This window comes from Rhinolophus hipposideros (assembly GCF_964194185.1).
Source record: "Rhinolophus hipposideros genome assembly, chromosome: 11".
Lineage (NCBI taxonomy): Eukaryota > Metazoa > Chordata > Mammalia > Chiroptera > Rhinolophidae > Rhinolophus > Rhinolophus hipposideros.
The window spans coordinates 6,430,491-6,454,026 of NC_138057.1; the positions used below are offsets into that span (position 1 = coordinate 6,430,491).

The following is a 23,536-nucleotide window of genomic DNA, read 5'->3' on the forward strand; positions in this document are numbered from 1 at the left end:
ACTGATTTTCATAATAAAAGTGGTCACCAAATTTTGTTGGAAAGTTAATTATAATGAAATCTCATTTTGAGGCAAAGCAAACCTTCTAAATATGCATATTTAAAGGAAAAACAATTTTCTGCATTCTCTATATAAATATTTTGATGGAAATATTTTAATTTGTAAGAAAAAATAAACAAGAAATTAGTCAACTAATGTTCTATTTCTTAGAATAGGAGAATGTTGGTTTATCTCTTAATCTATAAACACTGTACATTCACTAAAATACAAGTTAAAAAAAAATTCTAAAATTAGGCTGGCTTCGTCTTCTCATATTCTTGAAAGGATAACCTCCAAGTCCAAGCTCTCTACCTCAAATCACTTATTATGTAGAACTTTATATTACAGCAATGTCTTAAAGCATTTAAAAATAAACAATTCCTGGCTGTTTTGCCGACATCTTTAACAGTAAGCCGGTATAGTCTCCTAAGAGGCCCTGAAATAAAAGAGTGTGAGCTACCATCCCCTCACTCCCCACCCCTCCATGAAGTTCTAAAAAAGACAGCATGGCCACTTGCTCCACAGACCATACATCCTGTAGAGATGAGGCAGAATTAAATGTATGAGTTGAGTACTATACTCTGTATTTGTATTTTGTGAGAGAGTTTACTAATCCATTCTTCCAGGAAATTGAGGCTGAGAGCAGCTCAGAGCCTGGCCCTGCCCACCTCTAGGAGGAGAGCAGTCCAGAGACGACGTGGCTTGTCGTGGCTTGTCCTCTTGTCGGCCCTGAGCACCCACTCACTGCCAGTCTCTGGGCAGTGTGCCTCACGGCGCTATTATACCACGTTATCCTCACAACGACCTGGAAGTAAGAAAAGGGGCCAGACTGTGTGGATCGCAGGGCAAGTGCCAGGTGGTAGGCCCAGAGGTGAGTGAGGGGGTGTGTAGGTGTGTGTGTGTGTGTGTGTGTGTGTGTGTCCCCACCCTGCTCACCCAGGCAGAAACTGTAGGTGATGGAGCAGAGCAGGCAGTGATCGGTCCAATCTGGCAGGGTTTCAAGGAAGGCTGTTGGGTTGTAAAACAATAGGCAATGTATTTCCAGAGTTGTAAAATGGTCATGCTCTCTGACCCAGTAATCTTACTCCAGGAAATAGAGCCTAAGAAACCAACGCATACAGTAAAAATCGTTGGGAACATAAAAAGGGTCAGTGTAGGCTCCTTTGGGGGAAAAAACAAGATCAAGGAGTCCACTAAATAAAGCAGCTCCACTATTGTGAAAAAACTTGGGAAAAGCTTGTAACAAAATATTAAACAAAACCGTTTCAGAAGACAATATCCTCCTGTACATACAGCCAGCCAGGTAAAACTGTCTGCAGAAAGACTGGAAGGGAAAAGGCAAAAACCACCACTGCTGTGTCAGGATGGTGCAATTATGTTTATAAAAGACTTTTTTAAAAGGAAAACATTGAAAAAAAAGTGAAGCAACCTCACTAGTATAAACCATGCCCACTCTAGCCATCTCTGTGCCACTACACTGGGGACACGCTCCTTTCACATGCCCTGTGTTGCCAGATGACAAGGTGAGAAGCCTACTCATCTGCGTATCACGGGTTTAGTTTGGTGCCTGGCACATGGTAAGCACAGAAATGAAAAACACCGGGGGTTCCATTTGGGGGCCCCCAAAGAATCTTTAAACTACCTATAAAGTTGAATAAGACATCCTCTGTCCAGTAGAAGCCAACACCCAATAGAGATTTCTAGAATTTTTATGTGGAGAGCGCAATGGATAGCACTCCACAATCACCTCCTTCAACTGCCCCAAACACACTTCCTTGTTCATTCAGAACATGTGATTTCAGATTGGCATTAACAAATAAAGCTGATAGGGTAGGTAGGTAGAAAGAAAGGAGCAGAAAGAGAAATTTAGCCCCGGTTAAAAAGCCCCTTGCTGCAGCTCCTACTTGAGTCAAGACCTCTGGCAGCTCCCCAATAGGACTCCAGGTTTTCACATATCCCAAAGTGATGTGTTTACACATCCCCACCCCAACCAAGGGGATGTGTTTACACATGCCCCTAAATCAAAGAAATGCATTGCTAAATGCCAGAAGACTAGGCACCTCAGGGGAAGGAGAGAGAAAGGAAGGGAGAGGGGGAGGCAATTCTACCCATAGAAATACAAGCCTTCATGCAATGTAAGGAGAGCCTGCTTCCCTTTCCTGGGTCAGCCCGCTCCACGTTTAGTCTAGGCGTGTACTCTTTTGTACTAATAAACTTCTGCTATTCATGCTGCACAAACTTCTATCTCAACTGAATTCATTCATTCAGGAAGATGAAGAGCCAAGGTTTTCGACACCATTTTCCTGGTAACAAAGTGATTAAGAATACCTTAAATCCTTCCCTGAAAGTCATCACCCAACATTAAACAAATAGTTGCCTGCTAGAATTAAACTGCTAAACAAAAGTAAAGGAACTACACCCATAAGCACGGATCTAAATTAAAGCAAAGTTTGGCAATCTGTGCCCTTGTCTTGCTCATCTTTCCTATCTCAGGCACCCAGAGAGACAGTGACAGGAAGAAGAACCTAAATGCCTGGGTTCTGGTTCTGGCTTGATGCCCAACATGCCCAGCTAAGATGTAAAATTAGTGGATCTTTCAGGTTCCTTCAACTTCTAAAACTAATATTCTCCCCCACTGTTAGAACCCATAATGCCTTTGCATGAGGAAAGGCAACATGGCATTAAAAACCACAACGTATGAGAAATGCGATCCTTCCCAATGGGCCAACGAACAATGGGAGTGGGGTGCAGCAATGTCAGGGAAAAACAGAAAACCACAAAAACCCTGAATGAAAGAGTTAAGAGCTAACATTTTGGATAGTGGACACAACTTGACTCTATGTATTTGTCCAAACTCAGGAGACTGTACATCTCATACAGAAGATGAACTTGAACATACAAGATTTTTAAAAAAACCCGCCAGGATGTCAGGGGTGCCAGGACAGAATACAGACTGACAAACGTATGCAACTGTATTTTAAATTGTCTGAAATAACGCCACTGAGCAGGGTGGGGGAGTTCCGCGAGGTAACACTGGAAAACAATGTTTGGAGTAGAAGCTGTAAGACCTGAGGACAGAGACGGCACACTGACAATGAACTCTCCTCGGTAATCTGTCTGCTAGGGTTATGGGTGAACAATGCTGAAAGCATTCCGTGCGTAAGGATGGGATGAATGGATGGTGGACGAGCCGGTGTCTCCCCCTCAGAGCACAGGGTTAGAAATGTGCAGAGGGCGGAGGCCTGTGGTTAGCCACGGAGATGCCCATAAGAACTGGCATACAGGTGACTGACACATGAACAGAAAGATGGACACAGAATCATTAGAGGTAAGTGTGTACGTGTGGGTTAGTCTACATGTGCACATCTCCCAGCTGTCAGCTGAAGACCTAGAAGCAGGGACACCTAAGCCCTGATGTGGTTTCTAAATACCATTCTCCACTAAAAGGGACCAGAGCCCTTGAGGAAAACGGATGGTGCCCAGACAAGGAAATCCAACGTGAGCCCCGAGTATCTACCTTGTGGTGCCAGAAAGGAAGGCAGTGCTCAGAAACGAAAGATGGGGTGTGTCAGAGGGACACAGGAGCCCACCTGCAAAATACCCAATGGCCAAAGCTGGAACAATTTGTGCAACAAAATAAATAACATGTACTGAGTTATAATCCAAAGGACAAAATGAATACATGAACCCATATTGATATAAATGATGAAATAAATAAAAGGGGAAGAAGACACAAATCTTCCTCTTTAAAGAATTCAAATAATAATGTAAAATTCCTCAACTCCCCTTAATGTGGGCTGGACTGAATGATGGCTTCCAAGAACCAAACCAGCAAAAGAGACAACAGTCACATCACAGACCACCTTCACCAAGTGACCAGGGTCATGGTCAACCGAGTCCTGTTGACATCATACAACAGGTACAGAGTGATGAGATGGGCACTGCACCTGTGGGGCATTCTCCCCAACTCACAAGGAAACAGCTGACAGCCCAAATCAGAAGGCAGCCCACAACATACCTGATCAGACCTCCAAAGTGTCAAGGTCACCAGAGAGAATCACAGTCTAAGCTGCTCCAGACCATACATAGGTGACAATGGACAAGACACCTTTAGGTGAAAAGGGCAGCCGGGATTGGGTCCTGGAGCCGAAAAGGACACGGGTACAGAACGGATGAAAGCTGAATGAATTATATAACGCAGTTAATGGTACTGCAGATAGTTTCTAAATTCCAATGCTAATTTCTCAATTTTGATATAGAATATTAACATGCAGGGAAGCTGAGTGAAGGACATTCAGGAACTCTCTGAACCATCTTTGCAACTTTTCTATAAACCTAAAATTATTCCGAAGAAGTTTACTTTAAAAAGAAAAATGTCAATAGGCTACAAGACACCAGCTGAAGGCCTGTTTTCAGCTACTTCATCAGGGCAATGTCTCCAAGAGCCTATTATAGAAAATACAACTCTCCACCAGCTAATCCAACTGAGGGAAATAGAAGGCCTGCCACAGACAGGACTGGTTAACTACAAACCTGTGAGTGAGGGGGGGAGTGAATGAGGTCCAACAACCAGGAGTCACGAGCCTGAGAAAGAGTTGGGTGCAGAGGACTGGATGGGGCGAAAAGAAGACTCGATGAACAGTTTGGGTGGGGATACGAAAAAGGTCTGCGTTGAGTCAAAATAGAACTTGAGAGGCAGTTATTTAACTAAAAATAAAAATTAAATGCAGAGGTGAAGCTTCGGTAAGCAGGGTCTGACAGGGAATCAACTGCTATTTTGCCTTCAAGCATGTCTTTTCTTCTGGTCTGAAGGCCTTTCACTCCCATTTCCCGTCTCATGTCTAATCTACAGTCTCACCTGTGTTCTGTTTCTCCCGTTCCCTGGCCTTCCAATTCGTAGCTTGAACTGGGCACAATACAATGAAATTGGTTTGTCTAATCTTAATTCTAATTTTAGAAGAGGGTAATATTATTAAATACAATGTTGGGAATATTATTTCAATTTGAACTATTAAAAAGTATAAAGCAAGCTAAAAAATTAAGGCCTGAGACTTATCTACCTGCAGGTGTTCACAGAAGGGGGTAAAGCTTCCCACCCACAGAGTGAGCCAAACTTGGAATCACACGTGGCTTCTTTATGGAAACTCTCTATGGTCTCGGGCTGGTAACCAGAGACCACCCGCCGCCTTAGACACGAGGCCATGATTTATTTTTGCTGTGGCTGCCATCGCACCGTATCAAAATGCAGCTTCAAGTCAAGGAAGTGAAATCCTAGAGCTCCCGCATCCAGAGAATGGAGTCCTGCTCTCGCCACGGCGGGAGCTATGACCACACAGGGAACCACCGAACACCTTGCCTCTGCTCCCACCCATCCATCTGAGAAATATGGTGGATGTAGTCAGCACTGAAGCGCTTTAGTAGCTGGCAAAATTTTTCGTTCAAATAAAAAATTTTGTACTTAGCTGGTGGTAATTTTATGTTACTACGTATCTGCCACAGAATCCTAGGTAAATCTTTTTATCTCAATAGTTTTAAGTTTCATCATGCTCCCACCCATCCATCTGAGAAATATGGTGGATGTAGTCAGCACTGAAGCGCTTTAGTAGCTGGCAAAATTTTTCGTTCAAATAAAAAATTTTGTACTTAGCTGGTGGTAATTTTATGTTACTACGTATCTGCCACAGAATCCTAGGTAAATCTTTTTATCTCAATAGTTTTAAGTTTCATCATTAAAAAAGCAGATACACCAAAACTTTTATTTTTACAAGCAATAACGACTAAAAAGTCCCCCAGCTTACTTTGCGAGTATAATTATTTATTAATGCTGAAAGCCGCTATGCGGACAGTCCCATAAGAATGAAAAGGGAACACAATTACTCCTAATCTCCAGTGAAGAAGCACTTGTACAGTGAAGTTTTTGTCTCTGGCAACAAGTGGGTGAATTCCACTGCCTACTTTAATACTTTCTGTACTTTCATTTCTTCATCTGCAAAAATAATAATATTCCCCTACCTCATATGGTAGCTGTGACACTTAAATGAGTTACTATGTGTAAACAACTCAAAATAATTCATACATACGAAGCACTCGATAAATGTCAACTACCATTTACTTTTAAGTGAGCTGTGTGAAAAACGATCTGCTTCTTCATACTCTTCATACAGGATCTGAAACACTATTGTCATAAACAGATTTTCTGACAGAAAGAAAAAAATGCTGTATGTGGTTTTCCATTAGAATAATTTTATACCAGCTAAAGGAATAATGTACGTATCAGCCAGCTATTAAATTTAAAAGGTAAGTCAGCCTGAACATAAAAGAATATGAGTTGACTTAAATTCTTTTAAGAAAAAAAAAAAATCAGGCTTTCACCTTTATCCAGCTGAACTGTAATCACTGGATATTAGGTGGGTAAAACTTAAGCTATATTTACTCCCTATTCAAGTCCAGCAGAAGAATGAGACCGTAAAAATCAACTCTAACTTGGTGGAAGTTTTTATTGTTGCTTACTTAAAAAGGGTAATTTAAATGTTATGACCTATATTAGCTATGTCTGTAAAGAAAAATCTCTTCTCCTCAGGAAATCTGAAATCATAGCTGAATAATCTTCCTATATTATGTATCTAAGAGAATTGGTTGCAGTGATCTAAAAAAGAAAAAATAATTTCTTTTAAAATAAGGGAGGGGCATGGGAAAAGATCCTCAGCTTCATTAACCATAAGGGAAATGTAAATCAAAACCACAATGAGATACTATTTCACACCTATTAAGATAGCTACCATAAGAAAAAAAAAACAAAACCCAAAACACCAAAAAACAAAAATAATCAAGTATTGATAAGGATGTGGAGAAATGGGAATCCTCACACATTGCCAGTAGGAATGTAAAATAGTGCAGCTGCTATGGAAAAACATTAAACATAGAATTACTATATGACCCAGCAATTCCATTTCTGAATATATATCCAAAAGAACTAAAAGCAGGAACTCGAACAGATATTTGCACCCCCATTTCCATAGTAGTATTATTCACAATAACCAAAAGGTGGAAGCAACCCAAGTGTCTATCAACAGATGAATGGCTAAGTAAAAAGTGGTGTATCCGTTAAACAGATTATCCAGCCTTGAAAAGGACACATGCTACCATATGAATGAACCTTGAAGACATTATGCTAAGTGAAATAAGCCAGACACAAAAGGACAAATACCGTGTGATTCTACTTATATGAGGGACCTGGAGTCATCAAATTCATAGAGACATGAAGAAGAATGGTGGGTGCCAGGGTCTGGGGAGGGGGAATGGAGAATGTGTTTAATGGGCACAGAGTTTCAATTTGGGGAGATAAGTAAGTTCTGGAGAGGGATGGTGGTGATGGTTGCACAGCAGTGTACATGTACTTAATTTCCAATGAACTGTGCACTTAATGGTTAAAATGGTAAAATTTTTGTTATGCATAGTTTACTACAATTAAAAAATGTATAATAATGAAAAGAGACGTCTAGTTTCTCCATTTTCTTGGGAATCCTAGGCACTTGGCTCCATGATGCAACATCCAACTTGTCCAAAGATAGAAGTTTTATTTTTCCTTTGGATAATGACACTGGCATGTATGTAATGGATTGTATCTGCCAGGCTATATATAAAAGGATGAGATTTCTTTTTTCTTTGCAACCTCTTTAGCAGATTGCCTGTAATGTGATTGCAGTCTGGTTCAATACTTATTCAATAATGAAACTGTTTTCTTTCTCTGCTAAAAAAAATAAATAAGACAGTGACTGTCATAAAAGAAATGCAAAATCAACTTTATAAACTTGAAAAATAAAAATATATAAAATGATAAAGAGAAGGAAATACCAACATTGTTTGTATCCAGTGTCTATTTAGCCAACTACATCAATTTTCTAATAACTCAGGTAACCTCTAAGAATATCACTCTTGTGAAAAATCTAATTTCAAAATACATCAATTTAAGTTTCAGAATTTAGGAAATCTCAGATTGATGCAATTTATTTCAAGATGGTGACACTTGCAAACTCTCTATTGAAATATTTTATGGCTCCCATAGGTGCAAGTGATTGAAAAACCATGGTGCCTGTGCTCACCCAAGCAGTACAGTAAGGCCCCCCCAAGTCTGGACTGGTTAGCACTGCTGCACCTGAAATGAACTGCAGTCTGTGGAAAGTCAACCAGCCAGCAACACACCCTCCAGTACATTTTCCTGCAATCACCAGCAAAATACCTACGGGATGGTAGGTTCAGTCTTTCTAAAGAAGTCAATTTATTCCAGAGACAAGTGGGAAATGCCAAGTGACTAGGGCAAAAAAGTATCAAATTTCTAGATCACAGATCCTTAACTATTGTGCAGATTTACCATCTCCTCTGCAGATAATTCAGTGTGTCAAGTTCAATTAGACACCAGCCCCAAGATACCTAGAAACAGTGTTCAGGAGAACCAGGTACAACAAGGGAGAAAAGATGGCTAGATTCAGCCACCTCCCCTAAGCAGTTACCCCTTTTATGTCTTCCACACAGCTCCCACTTAAGAAGCATAAAGGGTTTATTCAAAGATAAAGCCTCTGCACCAGGTGGCCAGGCTGAGACTACTTATGTGTGGAATTGACTGGACCTGATTTGAACACTTAAACTTTCTACCATCTTTCTGCCACAATACTGCCTTGCACAAGGGGAATGAATAGCTGGTGAGCCTACAATTGATTTATGCATCCATTTATCACATACATTTTAAAGACCTACTACACACCAGGTAATATTCTAAGAGCTAGATAACAGGCAAGGTCATAGGACTTACTTTCTACAGAAAACATTAAATATAATTAAAAATAAAATAAATGCCAGCTATACAGAGACATTTGGAGAATTTTAGAATACTTTTTATCTGAACTGATTCATTCAATTGTTGTATTTAGAAAAATTTGTCTATAGATCTAATTTTTCAAATGCTAAAGTTATCTCCTCTTCAGGGTGAAGGGTGGGCAAATAATTTCGTTATAAAATAAATAAGTCCTGGGGATGTAATGTACAGCATGGTGACTATAGTTAAACATACTTACTGTATATTTGAAAGTTGCTAAGAGAACTCCGAAAGAAAAAAATTTTTGCAACTATGTGAGGTGATGGTTAACTAAGCTTACCGTAGTAATCATTTTACAATATACACAAAATTGACTCATTATGTTGTACACCGATAATGGAATGTTATATGTCAATCACATATCAATTAAAAATTTTTTTAAATAAAGTACCTCCTCTTCATATTACATGGTATTTGGCATTTACTCCTATGGTTGATTACTGGAATGTGTAGTATATGCTAATTAGTTTCTTTCCATTATATAAATTCCCATTGTACAAAACAAAATGAAGAGCAACGCAGGTTTAGAAACATGTTAGAAATGGGGTGTGTATGCGTATGTATTTTAATTTAGAAAACTAAGCTGTATTTTTTTACTTGTCTTCCTGGTATACTTAGAAATCTCTACTTCAAACATTTACATGGCTCCACTGAGGGCCCAAAGCTTAGAGTTCTTCAATGTGCTCACACCAGGATTACCTAGCCTCAGCACTACTGGTATTTGGGGGACGGCTAACTCTTTGCTGTAGGGCGGTCCTGTGCATTGCAGGACGTTCACCAGCATCCTGGGCCTCTCTGCCTGTGGTCACAGCATGTCCCCAGTTCTGAACACTAAAAATGTCTCTAGACATTTCCAAAACCACTCCCCAGTGAGGACCATTCACTGGTCTTCAATGATTAAATAGGTGGTCCCATGGCATCAAATAATGTTCCAACACTGACATGGGGAAATAACATAAACGAGTCCCCACCCCCACTAGACTAAGCTCCTTGAAGGTGTGGGTTCTTTCCTGTTACAGTCTCTCCTCATGCCTGGCCAATAACAGGCCTTCAGTGTTTGCTAAAGGGAGAATGAATCATCGCTGGGAACCATTCAGAAAAGAGAGTATAAGAAATTTAAGATAAAAAAACTAAATCTGACATAATGGCCATTGATTCAGGTGTTGAAAGAAAATCATTTGTCTGGCTATTTAAACAGAGAAACATTTCATTTAAAAGCTGAGTGCCTACATTAAACATACAGGAAACACAAGAGGAGTATATTAGTCCCTGGCCTCAAGCAGCTTATAGTTAGTGGGGGAGATAGGTGTACAGGTAGCTGTAAGAAAGCAGACTGCAGGAACCACCACTGCAAATAGATGACACTGCATGTGTGTCCCTGATCCACCTTTGGGAACATCAGAAGAGACTCCACCAAGAAAGCTGGCATTGAGATGAAGTATGAGTAAAATTTCTGACAAGCAAAAGGGGTAGACAAGAGGGAGCAACGAAAGCAGAAGTTGGGAAGTTGGACATTTCTTGGGGAAAATGAGCAGTGTGGTTAGGAGCATTTAAAAAGTACAGCAGAGGGACTGTGAAACATAAAGGAAGGTGGAAGGGGTTCGGGTTGCAGGGGGGTGTAACTGAATAAGGAGTTTAGATTAATGGTTTTGTTCAAGTGTTGACAGGAGACTGACCCATCTGAGATGAGGTCTACTGATGAGACACTGGGTGTGGGGGCCAGGTCAGACCCAGAGGCAATTCTGACTACTCCCCACAGTAAACCATGGGTTAATGAAATGGTATTTACCCTTAGTATATGTCTTACATTCTACTTTTTTGTTCCATTTTATTCTTTACCATTTTTTCTAAATGCTAGTAAACACCCAATAATCTGGTTTCACAACCCACCGATGGGTTTGCAAAGCACTTGTTACACCTTTTGTTACACCTTTTGAATTCATAGGTTGGAGGCACTGGAAATGAGGACGAGGGTATGTGGGAGACTGTTGGGCTAGAATTGACATGACACACTGGGGAGTGGCAGGACAGAGTAACGAAATGCCAAGGATGCCTCGAGCTGCCACCCCAGATGGGAAGGTATACTGATGCAGGTGACCACAATGCTCAAACCAGTAAGGACAACAGTGAGATCAGAACATAGTGGGAGAAAGGATAGTGGGCTGGAAAAGAAGAATGATCAGCAGGGTCAGGCTGCAGAGGAGACATGGAGTTTTAAGTCTTAAAGATGGTGTCACTTTTTCTACTGATTATAAGGTCCAAACTCTGGGGTAACTAACGTGAAAATACACTAGTCAGTCAGGTTGAGGAAGGTGAGGCCCGATTAGGGATGAGAATGGTCAGTTTGTGTGTTGAATAGGTCAAGGAAATGATCTCTCAGTAGGTAAAATCAGCTGCTCAAGTCTTTGAAGACAGTAAAAGTGTGCCCTGGAAATTGTCAGATGTTGAATGAATATGTAGACAGATTATTAGAAGGAAGAGTGTATAATGGAGAAGGTCCAGAGAAGTGTGGCATTTATGGCAAGTCCTGTTTCAGTAACCCCAGGAAATGGAAACACTTTGATAATCAGAAGAATTCAATAAGGCAGATGGGAAGAGAAAAAGTGGGCTTTGTTACGTCTAACTTTAAACTTAAAAAAAAGGTGCTACGGAGATTTAGGCATCAGTGCTGAAATCACAAATTGGTGGTTCAAGAGCTAAATCTAGCCTGGAGTCTGTTTTGCTTGGCCTAAACAGTATTTTTTAAATAAGATAATTTCAAATAAAAATCCTGATTTCTGGCTTTCTTAAAAAATCTGAAGATCTGGCAATGTCAGCTCTACAGTCCTGTAAGACTTTTAAAATGTACACAATCTTGGACCTACCAAGTTTGTGTACGTACCATTTGTAGAGGTTGGATAAATAATGAAACACTAGGCAGGCATTAAAATGAATTAGAACTGTAAGTACAGACGTGGAAATATTTTTACACACGTAAAAAAGCAAGTTGCTGAATAATGCATTGTGTGATCACATTAATCTTAAAAATTAAAATTACATTGTAATAACAATGTATAATGTAGACAGCTGCTGTGGAAAATGGTATGGTGATTCCTTGGGAAATTAAATATAGAATTACGATGATCCAGCAATTCCATTTCTGGGTATACACCCAAAAGAACTGAACGCAGGCATTTGAACAGATTTTTGTACACCCATGTTCATAGCAGCATTATTCACTATTCACAATAGCCCAAAGGGGAAGCAATCCAAGCATCCATGGAGGAATGGATGGATAAACCAAATGTGGTCCATCCATCAATTAAGTAATATTAAGCCTTAAAAAGGAGGGGAATTCTGACACAATGATACAACATGGATAAACCTTGAAGACATTAGGCTAAGAGAAATAAGCTGGTCATGAAACTGGTACACTGGAAGAAAATAAATATTTTAAAACAAGTATTTTAAGTGGATGACTGGTTTGAGTTATTCCCTGGTCAATGTACTTTCACCTAAGTCTACACATACTTCTACAAGAGCGTGACTTGTAATGGGAAAAAAAATAGAATAAAGTATATTGCTAGTTTTCAATTTCAAGTTTGTCTCCAGGATAGAAACTGTGTCACTCCCATTCTAACTGGAAAAAGCAATAGAGGCGTTTTGCTATCAGATTTGACCTGAAAGTGAACTGCATGTAGGCACACCCCAAAGCATTCTTACACAATGAAACTGAACTTTGACTTCAGCCAGGCACTTCCCTTTTGAAGAGGTTACTGGTTACTTGTCCCCAGGTGTCACTTAATCAGCAAGCCTCTTTTTCCCATATTAAATGGGATAAGATATGGATGGCTAAATGAGACAGACAGCCCTGCAAGAGAAAGGACCTAACAAGGGCCTGGCACCTTACAGGTTAGTCCCCCTCCCCCGTTACGTGCAAGGAAAGAGATCATCATCTCAAAATCTCAGGCCACAGCTGAATATCACATTCTTCTACTGACTTAAAACACGAGCACTGCCTTGTGTAAGATCTAAGTAAATACGCCAGCCAGAACACGGATTCAGGATAAGATCTGAAGAACTTCATCATAAACGTGCTCACTGACACCACAAGTCTTGTGACATGAACATTTTTAGGAAAGCTCCAGGGATTCAATGCCACTATAAACATCAGTGTCTCACTAAGTATCAAAGGTTATGATGATTCAAGGCATACAAAAGGAAATGCTCAGTAACCAGCAGAAGCCAAGTTCAGGCCACGCAGTTTAGTGACCTGAACAAGGTCGCCACTACACAGGCAAACTTCTAATGGTTAAAGAAATATAATTATTACTGTATAAAAAAGTGACAATTATTACTCTATCAAAGACATACTCTTCTAAGTCAAAAAAAATTTCTCTAAGCAAAGCTGACTGGAAATTAAACCTCTCTGCCAGTTTACAGAAACCTCAAGGCCACTTTGTATAAAAGAAAGGCCTCATATGCCCAACATTACATAGTGAGGTATTTCTGTCAGTTTTTATTTAACTTTTTCTTCAAAGAAAAAAAGTACTGATTATCGTACAGTAAAATGAAATTTACTTTATAGCTTTTATTTACTTTTATTTACTGTATAGTTCTATGATTTTAAAATATGCTACCTTCATCACCATCAGGATACAGAACAGTTCCATCACCCCAAAAAATTCCCTCCTGCTGCCCTGCCCTTTTGTATTCACACTCCCTTGCCCTTCCTCTCTGGCAACCACAGATCTGCCCCCATCGCTATAAGCTTATCCTCATGAGAATAGTATCATAACTAGAATCATACCTTTTGAGCCAGGCTTCTTTTACTCAATATAAAACCTTAAAATTTCATCCAAGTTGTTGAATGTATCAATAGTTCCTCCCTTTTTATTGCTAAGAAGTATTGCATAGTACAGATGTACCACAGTTTGTTTAACTATTCAACTATTAAACGATATTTTGGTTGTTTCAAGTTTGGGCTATTATGAACAAAACCACTATGAACATTCATGTATGTTTTTTGTGTGAATAAAAATTTCACTAGGTAAATATCTAGGAGTAGGACTGCTGGATCATATGGGAAATGCATGTTCAACTCTGTAAGAAACCACTGACCTCTTCTCCAGGGTGGCGGTGCCCTTACATTCCCACCAGCCACGCCGGATGATTCCCGCTGCAAAGCATTCTTGTTGGCACTTGATATTGTCAGTGTTGTTCATTTCAGCCATTCTAACAGGTATGTAGTGATATGTCATCAGTTTTAATTTCTTTAACCATTTTAATAGGCATTTTTAAAAAACAGTACACACTGTTTTACTCCTATAGAGAATGCTGAACATAAAATTCTTCTGACTCAAAATCAACTTTATAAACACTGTATCACCCTCAGGGGCTACTGAAGTACATAGGGTTGTTTTCCTTTTTCTAAGAAGCCCCAGAATGATGTTTGCTTTTTATAGCTTTTGTATCTTCTATCTCCTCCCTTGTGAAGTGTCACTTCTTGCTATTAACGGTGCTCCTGCCTCTGGCAGACTTTCCTCTGTACCCTTTTCTCAAGCTGAGTTTAAAAACAGATAACTAAACTTATCAGAATTACATCTAAAAAGGAGAGGGCAGTCTGTGAAGGAGAGAACTTGATTCTTCGGTGAGGAAAGAGAAGCATCTTGTTTCTTTTTGGGTCACTGTACTAAAACTTCTGACTTCTCCTTTGCTGAGAAACTTCTGGTAGCTAAATTTCTTAGGCATTTTCCAAAAAGGTGAAGTTGCCAGGGAAGTGACCATCAGGTAATAGAATCATTATTACATTAATCTGCAATTACCACTATACTATGATTCTGTATCAGGAGTTTATCTAAAGCAAAATAACAGACAAAATTATTTCGTGTCTAGAAACCTCAGTGGAAGCAATGATCTTAAATCTAGTCTCCAAACACTTATTCACACATTGGTCAAAATTCTGAGCGCCTAGTAGGTAAGTGAGACATTCACAGGGGTGCAAAGATAAATACAGTGTGCTATTAAAAAAAATTTCACCTCCTTAAAAAGAAAAAGAATTCAGCAGTTCTTTCAAAAGATAGTGACTGTACACACAGATTCTAATCCTAATATTGACAGTGTTCCTTTGAAAGTCACTTCACTAGAAAGCTCATCCTGTCTTTCTAGTAGCAGTTTCCATCTCCGAACGAGATAGAACTGTTCACACTCATAACATTTTCTGGAGGTGGATCACCTCTGGGAATGGCACTGCGTTGCCTCTCAGAGAGCCCAGGTTCCAGGGCAGAAAATGCCAGCAGCAGCCCCTGGCTCTCACCCGAACTTCCCCAGGGGACATGCTGTGTCTGTGCCATGCTCACAGACCAATCGCTGCTCTTTCAGCAGCCCCGACCCACAGACTTAGAAACCTGTCACCAATTGCAACAGGATCGGGGTGGGACTTCCGCTATCACTTTAGGCTTAACCACCACCATCTCAGTGCAGGCAGTAGGGGCAGTCAGGAAGTTTCAATTTCACAAACTTTGGGCTTCAAGCAAAAGCAAAGGAAGGACAAACTGGAAGAAAGAGGGCAAGAGCCAGAAAACCAGCACAGGTCTCCAAAAATTTTAAAGAAATACAGTGAAAAGGAAGCAATAAAAACCCAAGTCAAGGGTCAGTGATTTGCATGTTATCTCTGCCCTCACTGCTGGTCCTGAAGCTCCCCATGGCCCAGGTTCAGCGAGGCGTCCTCTGCCAAAGGGACAGCGGAGCAGCCACAGCGGAAGCTCTGATTACTTGGGTGCATGGCCCAAAGTAGCGGAGTCCCCACTGCGCTGAGAGGAGTAAATCCTGGAAACCGATTCACATGCTCTTCTCCCTCACCGGGAACTCCTCCTTTCACAGCAGATACACAGGTCCCAAGAACTTTAAGACTTGTTCACACAGAATCTAAGTCACAGAACTGACAAAATTCCATCGTGTCAAATGCTACGACTCTTTGAATTCTAACGCAAAAATCAGGCAATGTCTCTAAGACTGTCACCTTACAGGGAATCTGGACACAGCCCCGCGTTCGCGAGGGGGGCCAATTCCGCCGGCCTTATCCAGGTCACTGCCCGGCTGAGACGCGGCGACAGCAGCAGCCAGCCTCCACCCACCCCCACCCACAGGGGACCCCTTCCCGTCGCCATCGAGCCCACCAGCCCCCACGAAAAACCTGTTGCAGTCCAAGCTTTGCTTTTCGAACACGGGCATGGGCACCTCATCGAAGCCCAGGTTAGTCACCGGCCCACCTCAAAAAGTGGGGAGCACTCGGGGGTCTCTGGTAGGGGGCCGTCTGCTGCACCCTGCGAGCCCGATCTGCACCTACCCGCCGTTTCTGAGGGTCTCGAACAGCCTGGGCGGCGGGGCTCCCGGACACTTGCAGCTGCCCGCCAGGCTCCAGGCCGCGCGTCCATCTTGCGGCCGGGCGGACGGGAGAGCGCGGCGCCTGCGGCCCAGACCCCGGCCACTCTGACCCCGCGTCCAAGCACCCCCGGCCCACCCCGGCCCCAGGCCCCAAAGGCCCCAGCCACCCTAACCCGGGGTCCCCACAACCCGGCCGACCCCCGCCCGGCGCATGCTGACCCTTGCCTCCCCCGAGCCGGACCTGCGACCACCGGACCTCGCCCCGACCCTCCCTCCCGCCCCCCAAACCCCGGCCCGCCCCGCCCCCGGCCTCCCCGACCGCAGTCGCACCACGGCCGGGCCCAGACCCTGGTCCCCCCATTCCCAGTCCCGACCACGGCCCTGCGGCCCCCACCCACGCCGCGACCCCGACCCTCGACTCCCCGACCCCGGCCCCGCCGCGCGCCCGCCGGCGGCCGCACCTTGACGTGGAAGCGAATGAGCGCCAGGCGGATGCAGTGCGCCATGCAGACGGGCGGCAGGAACCAGACCTTGGGCGGCGGGGTGCCCTTGTTCTGGACATGGCTGACGATCTGCTGCGCCGTCTGGCGCTCGTTGCCCTGCCGCTTGACCCACTCGTGCAGCCGCGCCTTCTCGAGGGCGCCGTTGAAGAAGACGAAGAGCTCGATGTTGCCGCCGAAGCAGGCCTTGGCCAGCGCGGCCAAATAGCCGAGCATGTGGTTCCACTGGCCGCCGCTCACCCAGTCGGTGTAGAAGCCGCCGTACAGGCGGTGCAGGCAGTTGTCGGCGTCCACCAGCAGGCGCAGCGGCGTGTGCGGGGGCCGCTGCCGCCCGCCGCCCACCAGGCTGCCCCGGGCCAGCTTCTGCAGCTCCACCGGAACCACGGCGCTCGGGCAGTGCTTCTCGATGTAGTCTTGGAAGCCCTGCACGCCCATGGCGGCGGCGGCGGCGGCGGGCGCGGGGCGGCGGGGCGGCGGGGCCGGGGGCGGCGGGGCCGTGGCGCGGCCGGGCGGCGGCGGGCTTTAGGGGGGGCCGGGGCGGGCCGCGGGCGCGCTCATGGCCGCTGCGGCCGCCATGTGCTGCCGCCTCCCAGGGCCATGGCGGGGAGGGACCTGCGCCGTGCGCCGCTCCAGGCCCAGGCCAGGCAGAGGCGGCCTCGCGCTGGCGGGCGGCGGGGCGGGGCGGGGCGGGGCGGCGCGGGGCGGGGCGGGGCGGCGCGGGGCGGGGCGGGGCGGCGCGAGCTGACGTGCGCGGCCGGCGGAAGAGGCGGGGCCGCGGCCTGCGGGGCCCGCCCCGAGACCCTGGGCTGCCGCCCGCTGCCGACCCGCGGAGAACGGCCCGGACGGGAGGGGTCGCCCCGCCTTGCCCGGGACGGGGTGCAGGGCGCCCGGAGGCCTTGGGGCGGCGGCGGCGTCACCGTCCCCGTGCCCCGGAGCCAGTCAAGCGGCCGTGTCCCCATCCTCACCGGGAAGCCGGCCACCCCAAGGAAGCCCTTTACCGTCCTCGGGTCCGGTCACCTCAAAAGGCCCATCCTGTCCCTGGGGTCTGGTTCTCCCAAGTAGGCTCGTACTGTCCCCGGATCCAGTCACCCGGAGGAAGCCGCGTCCCGTCCCCAGATCCGGTCACCCCGAAGAGAGACCCGTCTCCGGGAGCTGATCGTCCTGAGGAAGCCTTTCTTGTCCCCGAGGTCCTGTCACCCGGAGAAGGCCTCATCCTGTCCCCGGATCCGGTCACCCCGAGGAGGCTGCTCCCCCCAGGCCGGACTAGTGCCCTGGCTGGGGTGGCTGCGCAGGGCAAGGTGAGCAGCCTGGTCGGGAGCTTGGAAGTCGAGGTGCCCTTGGGAGGGAGGAGCGAGCAGACGCCACTGTCCCAGGTGGAGAAAGGAATCCTGTCGCTGTGCTCTGCCCCCGGTCTAGGTACGGTCACCTTCCTCAACCTCAATTGAGATGGTATCTTTCGTTAACTTAGGACATACTCTCCAGACGTCCAGTTGCTCACAAGGAGCGGGAGCCTAATTTGGGGGAGGTTGAAATGGTGTCAGTTTTACCCCAATACGCTGGGTTTATGTCTCTCCTGGGGAAATGGGGACCTATGTGTGGGAAAGGGGGCACTGGCGGTCCCTGTTAGGGGGCAGGTTTGCCTACTGGTAGTTCTGACTCTGAAACCATTCCAAGTGGTTTTACTGCCTGAAGGAGCCTGAGGCTTCCTTTTATGGTTGTTTTCACACTGGTGACAGATTTCCTGGTCCAGACCATGCAATGACAGATTATCATGTCTGAGCGTACAAGTAACCTTACTGCGTGACAGCAGCAATAATCACCGAAGAGACTTTAAAAACAGCTCTGTTACAGCACGTGAAATGCCCCCTTTCTGTTTCATTCCCACCATGAAAGCCCGTTTTCCCTGTCTCCCTTTCTTGGGGCAGTTCAGTGCCTCCGAAGGAAAGAGACTTAAATGCTTGTTGCTCTAGTCATATCATAGTCCTTTCGTGACTTCTGTCCCAGATACTGCAGTAACTGCTTTTCAAGTGAATTTAATACTGTAAACATATTGTGCTTCAATAAAATGTTTATAAACAGATTAGTGTCTTGCAGAATGAAGCATTTAGAAACTCCGAACTCTTTTAAGTGTTTGGAAGTGGCATTTTTACTGTACCTCCAGCCCTCCCATTTTCTTTTTCTGAGGAAACTTGTATAGAGGAGCAGGTTCAGACAGCAGGTGCAGAGCAGATGGAACCTGCGCTGGTGTAGGCTGTACAAGAAGCCCCCATCCTCTTTGTCCGTGAAAAGGCAAGTTGAGTTTTTCAGTTTCTTATAACGTCACCTCAAATACAGGCCAGTGTGATCTACACATAAGTAAAATGCTGATGGTATTTATGTTAAATTTTTCAGCTATTCAACAAGCTATGGCAAGTTAAGCCACTTACCCATGCACAAAATTTGTGAAGCCACGATTATGCGTTTTGTAGAAATACAATTAGCCATTTAAAGCCATATTAAATATTGACACCCCAGAAATATTCGAACTTCCTTCTGTAACCCACTGAAGTTTCACAAGATTAAGTGTAGTAGTTTTAATCATTGATTGTATTTTAATTTATGGCATTCACTTCATGTATTTATCTTCACTATGTACTGTTTCTTATTTATTTTAAGTGTGTTTGGTTTTAATGTTTTAAATGCTTTAGTGCCAGTATCTGGGATTCTGGAAATAAATTTATTTTTACCTTCAGACAGTGTAGAGTACTCAGGTCCTGGTGTCAGACTACCAATTCTGTCTCATCCTACGTCTGTGCCTGTGGGGAAATTACTTAATCTTTTTAAACCTTGGTTTTTGTCATCTGTACAATGAGGATAGTGATAGTACTTAATTCCCAGATTAAATGAGATAATTTGTGAGCTTACTATACAACAAATGCTCAGTAAATATTGGCTTTTGTAATTATTATTTTCCAATACTATAATTGTATAGGCTTGAGGACCTGGACCAGTTATTTTACTTTTTGAAACTTTAAAATTCATTTTTGTAAGTATAAAACATAAAATTAATTTGTGCTTACTTTCCCTATTTAATTGTCTGTTTACCTTTTAAAAAACTAATTCTTTTATTTTTTGAGCAATATTATTAATGACTAGCAAAATGTTTGGCTGAGAAATGCTTTATATAATCTGCATCCTTAAATAATCTGCATCAAATTTAGGTGTTGGTTGAAGTTAAATTTTTAAAATATCAAAGTAAAAATAAACATCTGTATTTAAAATTTAATTAAAAATTATACTATCTTCTTGGATTCTCAACATCTGACAATTAATGGTTGGGTTCCATCCATTTTATCTTTAGATAATTCACTTAGAGCATATGACAAAACTTAATTTTACCAAGAGATTGCCATGCAAGCAAGAAAAAATATCTGAAAAATAAATAAAAATGCTAAAAGGGACATGGGCCTTCACAAAAATCACAAAAAGAAATCTCAGAAAAACAGTGTTTATTAATAGACAAAGAAAGCCGGCCCATGGTGTGCAGAAATTACCAATGTGTGGAAAATCAAGAACAGAAATACTTATTTTCAGCTCTTTCACACTTCAACCAATTTGTTTTCGGTCTATTTACCTATAGCCCAAAGTAGGAAAATATGTCTTATTTATGTGACTCTTTCCAAACTAAAGTGCTTCATAATAGAATGATATCTTTAATTAATACTCTACTTAATTGAGGCTTCTATCCACCAGCAAAAAAAAGTAAGTTTTCATTGTTTCAAGAAAGCTGATAGAGACCTCCGCTCCGACTCATGTAATTATTAACATATTGGGGAGAACAGCAGGCTGGGACTAAGCTTGGAATCTGTAACCCTGGAAAAGAGCAAATAAATCCCGGCTTGGGATTTGAAACTGTAATGTTTTCATAGAGGTAGCCTCTAATTTGCTAATTGGCTATCAACTTAAATTCCCAAGAAAAGCACACAGGTATCTCTGCAGTCCTGAGGATTTTGTTGTTTTGTTTTGGTATTCTGGAATTAGAAAGTGCTTTTTTTTGTCTTTAGTTATGTGTATTAAAAGTCCTGTTCTCTTCAGAGGTGTGAATTCCGTCTCTTTTTCAAACATTTATAGTTATAGTTTTAAATTGTAAGGCAATGGAAAAGTATAAACAAATTTCTATAAATTCACATTTCTGTGATTCTTCAAGAATAGAGGAAGCTCCCAAATGTGTGGCTGACAAACATTCTCTATAATCAATTGGTTTCCATCTCAGCTGAAGCGTCGCTGTGTTCCTTGATCATTGTACTTTCCCTTCCCTATCTACAACAGCTGGGGCTCTTTGGTGCCCATTTTATCTGACTTCTGCAAAGAACTGTCTGTGTCCCCTGTCCACCACTTGTTGGAATGCCCAGAGGCTCTCCCAGCTCTTCCTGGGCATGTCATCCTCCTCACATCCATCTTTTCTGACTAGAGACTCAGACTGTAAACACAGGGATGCTTTGGAAGACAATACTCAGTTGGACATATATTCTGTCTTATTGGAGTAGAAGAACTTTATAGTTATCTCTTAAATACTACCTGATGGAATTTTCAAAATTCCTTTTTTTTCCCTTTTTTTAATACCCTAAATTTAATTTTAAATATGATATAAAGCAAATGACAAGTTTATTTTTTAAACCAGAAATTCCCATTCATAAGTACAAAACCATTTTAAGATTTAATCATTTAGATGTGGTTATATTAAGTGGTCTATTACATTTGTGTAAGCCATAAAAATGTTTCTGGAAGGAGCAGTTGTCTCACAACAGAAAATGAAAAGCACCCAGGCCTGGTGAGGCTGGGGCACATGAGCCTGACCTCCTCCAGAGAGTCTGGGCCTTGGGACACAGATGGGAGCACACAGTCACCCTCTGGAAACTGAACTGAGGCTATAGGAATAGGTCAGAGTTGCCTGCGGAACAAGGAGAATGCAAATGCCTCTGGAAGACCTGGAGGAAGTTCTGCCTTAAATGCAGAGGCCCCTGGAGTGGAATGGTAGCCTGAGCCTGGGAAAGCAGGAAGTCAAGAAACAGTCCCTCCTCCCCTGTTCTCCACTGCCTCCTCCCCATGCAGTCCCAGCTTGGGGGCTGGGGAATCCATCTCCACATCATTGCAGTCAGGAGAAAGGGTTTCAGCACGATCATGAGACATTGCCTCTTAGACCACTTATAACAGATACCTCCAGTATCTGTTATACTGGAAACACATATATACAGTATCTGTTATACAGGAAACACTATAATATTTTAAGAAAAATTTCCACTAAAATTGTCCGGAGTGTCAGGCGGGGTCTCAGCTCCCACTCCCCACATAAGAACATGGGATATGCTGAGGCCAAAAAGGAACACCCAAAGAGCCATAGGTAGGGAAGTCATACCACTATAATATCACTGGACGCTGGATTCACGCGATGTGCGATCTGCTGTCAGCTTTTCTGCCAACCAACCAACTCTCCTCGACTCCCCTCCCCAACACAGCTGCAGCAGTTATATTAGTGGCCAATGGCTCAAGGCTTACAGCTGATGGCCAACTAGCCATAGCTGATGGCCATCTACTACCTGAGCCAGCACCTTTTCACGTGAGGCCGAGAGCGTGGAAACTGTTCTCTGGGGCTCTGTCCCCACACTCAACCCCTACAGGGTCTTGCCTCACAATCTATGCAACAAGCGTCTTCCGCGAGGGTCCCTGTGCCTTACTAGCCTATCGGCACCTACGGACGAAAAGAAACAGCAGTCTTAGGAACCAACAATGGCAAATCCCTTCCATCTGGGAGAATACACTGTTGCGCAGGGGGCCCTAATCGCTGCGCCATTTGTCATGCGGGTGTCAGGCAGGGTCTCTGATCCCTCTCCCCACATAAGAACGCAGGACATGGTGAGGCCAAAAAGGAACACCCACGGAGCCATAGGTAGGGGAGTCATATCACTATAGTCTCGCTGGCGGCTGGGCTGGAGACACAGGAAGCAGAATCTATATAATCTGCCTAACAGCAGTCTGCGCTTGCCAGCCACCATCTTCTTGCTAGCCCCCATTCTTTTGCTAGCATAGCCACAGCACTTATATTAGTGGCCAATGGCTTACGGGTTACAGCTGACGGCCAACTAGCCACAGCTGTTGGCCATCTGATCACAGTTGATGGCCATTTACTACCCGAGCCAGCACCTTTCTATGTGAGGCCAAGAGCCTGGAAACTGTTTTTTGGGGCTTTGTCCCCACATACATGCTAGCTTTTTGTCCTGGGAAAGGTGGGTCACTGCCACTGGCACCTTTCCCGGTTTGTGGTACCAGACCTTTATGGCAGTGCTTGGGGTCCCTTGCGTAGTTTCAACATGTAACATAACAGGGGACCCCATAATAGGCCATAGTGAGAACACATAAGTTTCCCGCAAAATCATGCTGGTATTGGGACCTCCGTATACTACAGTCACTTGTGGTGGCCACCACCCCTGGCATCACTTGCAAATCACGAGTCAAACCGGCCCCCCACGGGGCTATCAGGCCCAAACAACCACAGTGGGGGCTTTTGACCTGCCAGGGCCAAGTCCATTGCTACCGTTCCCCTGCTATCAAGCATGTGGGTGCTGTCAGCAAAATGTTTCCATTTCTGCCTTGGCCTGGCTTTAACAGAGTCTCACTGGTGGTAACTTGTAATTGAATAGGAGCGGCCGTTCGATGTAGCAGAGCTTCTACTGGTGCGGGCCCTCCGTTCCGTGGTCTCATTCAGGACTCTCAGGACGTCCCA

At 43.9% G+C, this 23,536-nt stretch overlaps 2 protein-coding genes across 4 annotated transcripts in view; one reads left to right on the plus strand and one right to left on the minus strand.

Moving 5' to 3' along the window:
• Positions 1 to 17,292, minus strand: part of FAM120A (family with sequence similarity 120 member A) — a 103,194-nt gene extending 85,902 nt beyond the window's left edge. For all 3 annotated transcript variants that reach the window (XM_081066536.1, XM_081066535.1, XM_081066534.1), the window contains exon 1: positions 16,738 to 17,292. In XM_081066536.1, the coding sequence (XP_080922662.1) occupies positions 16,738 to 17,211 (474 nt within the window). In that variant the 5' untranslated portion in view covers positions 17,212 to 17,292. The remainder of the gene's footprint in view (positions 1 to 16,737) is intronic.
• A 40-nt stretch (positions 17,293 to 17,332) lies between these two features.
• Positions 17,333 to 23,536, plus strand: part of LOC308504721 (uncharacterized protein) — a gene marked incomplete at its 5' end in the record, with an annotated part of 79,105 nt that continues 72,901 nt past the window's right edge. The window contains 2 exons of the mRNA XM_081065908.1: positions 17,333 to 17,440; positions 17,541 to 18,192. Of these exons, the coding sequence (XP_080922034.1) occupies positions 17,333 to 17,440; positions 17,541 to 18,192 (760 nt within the window). The remainder of the gene's footprint in view (positions 17,441 to 17,540; positions 18,193 to 23,536) is intronic.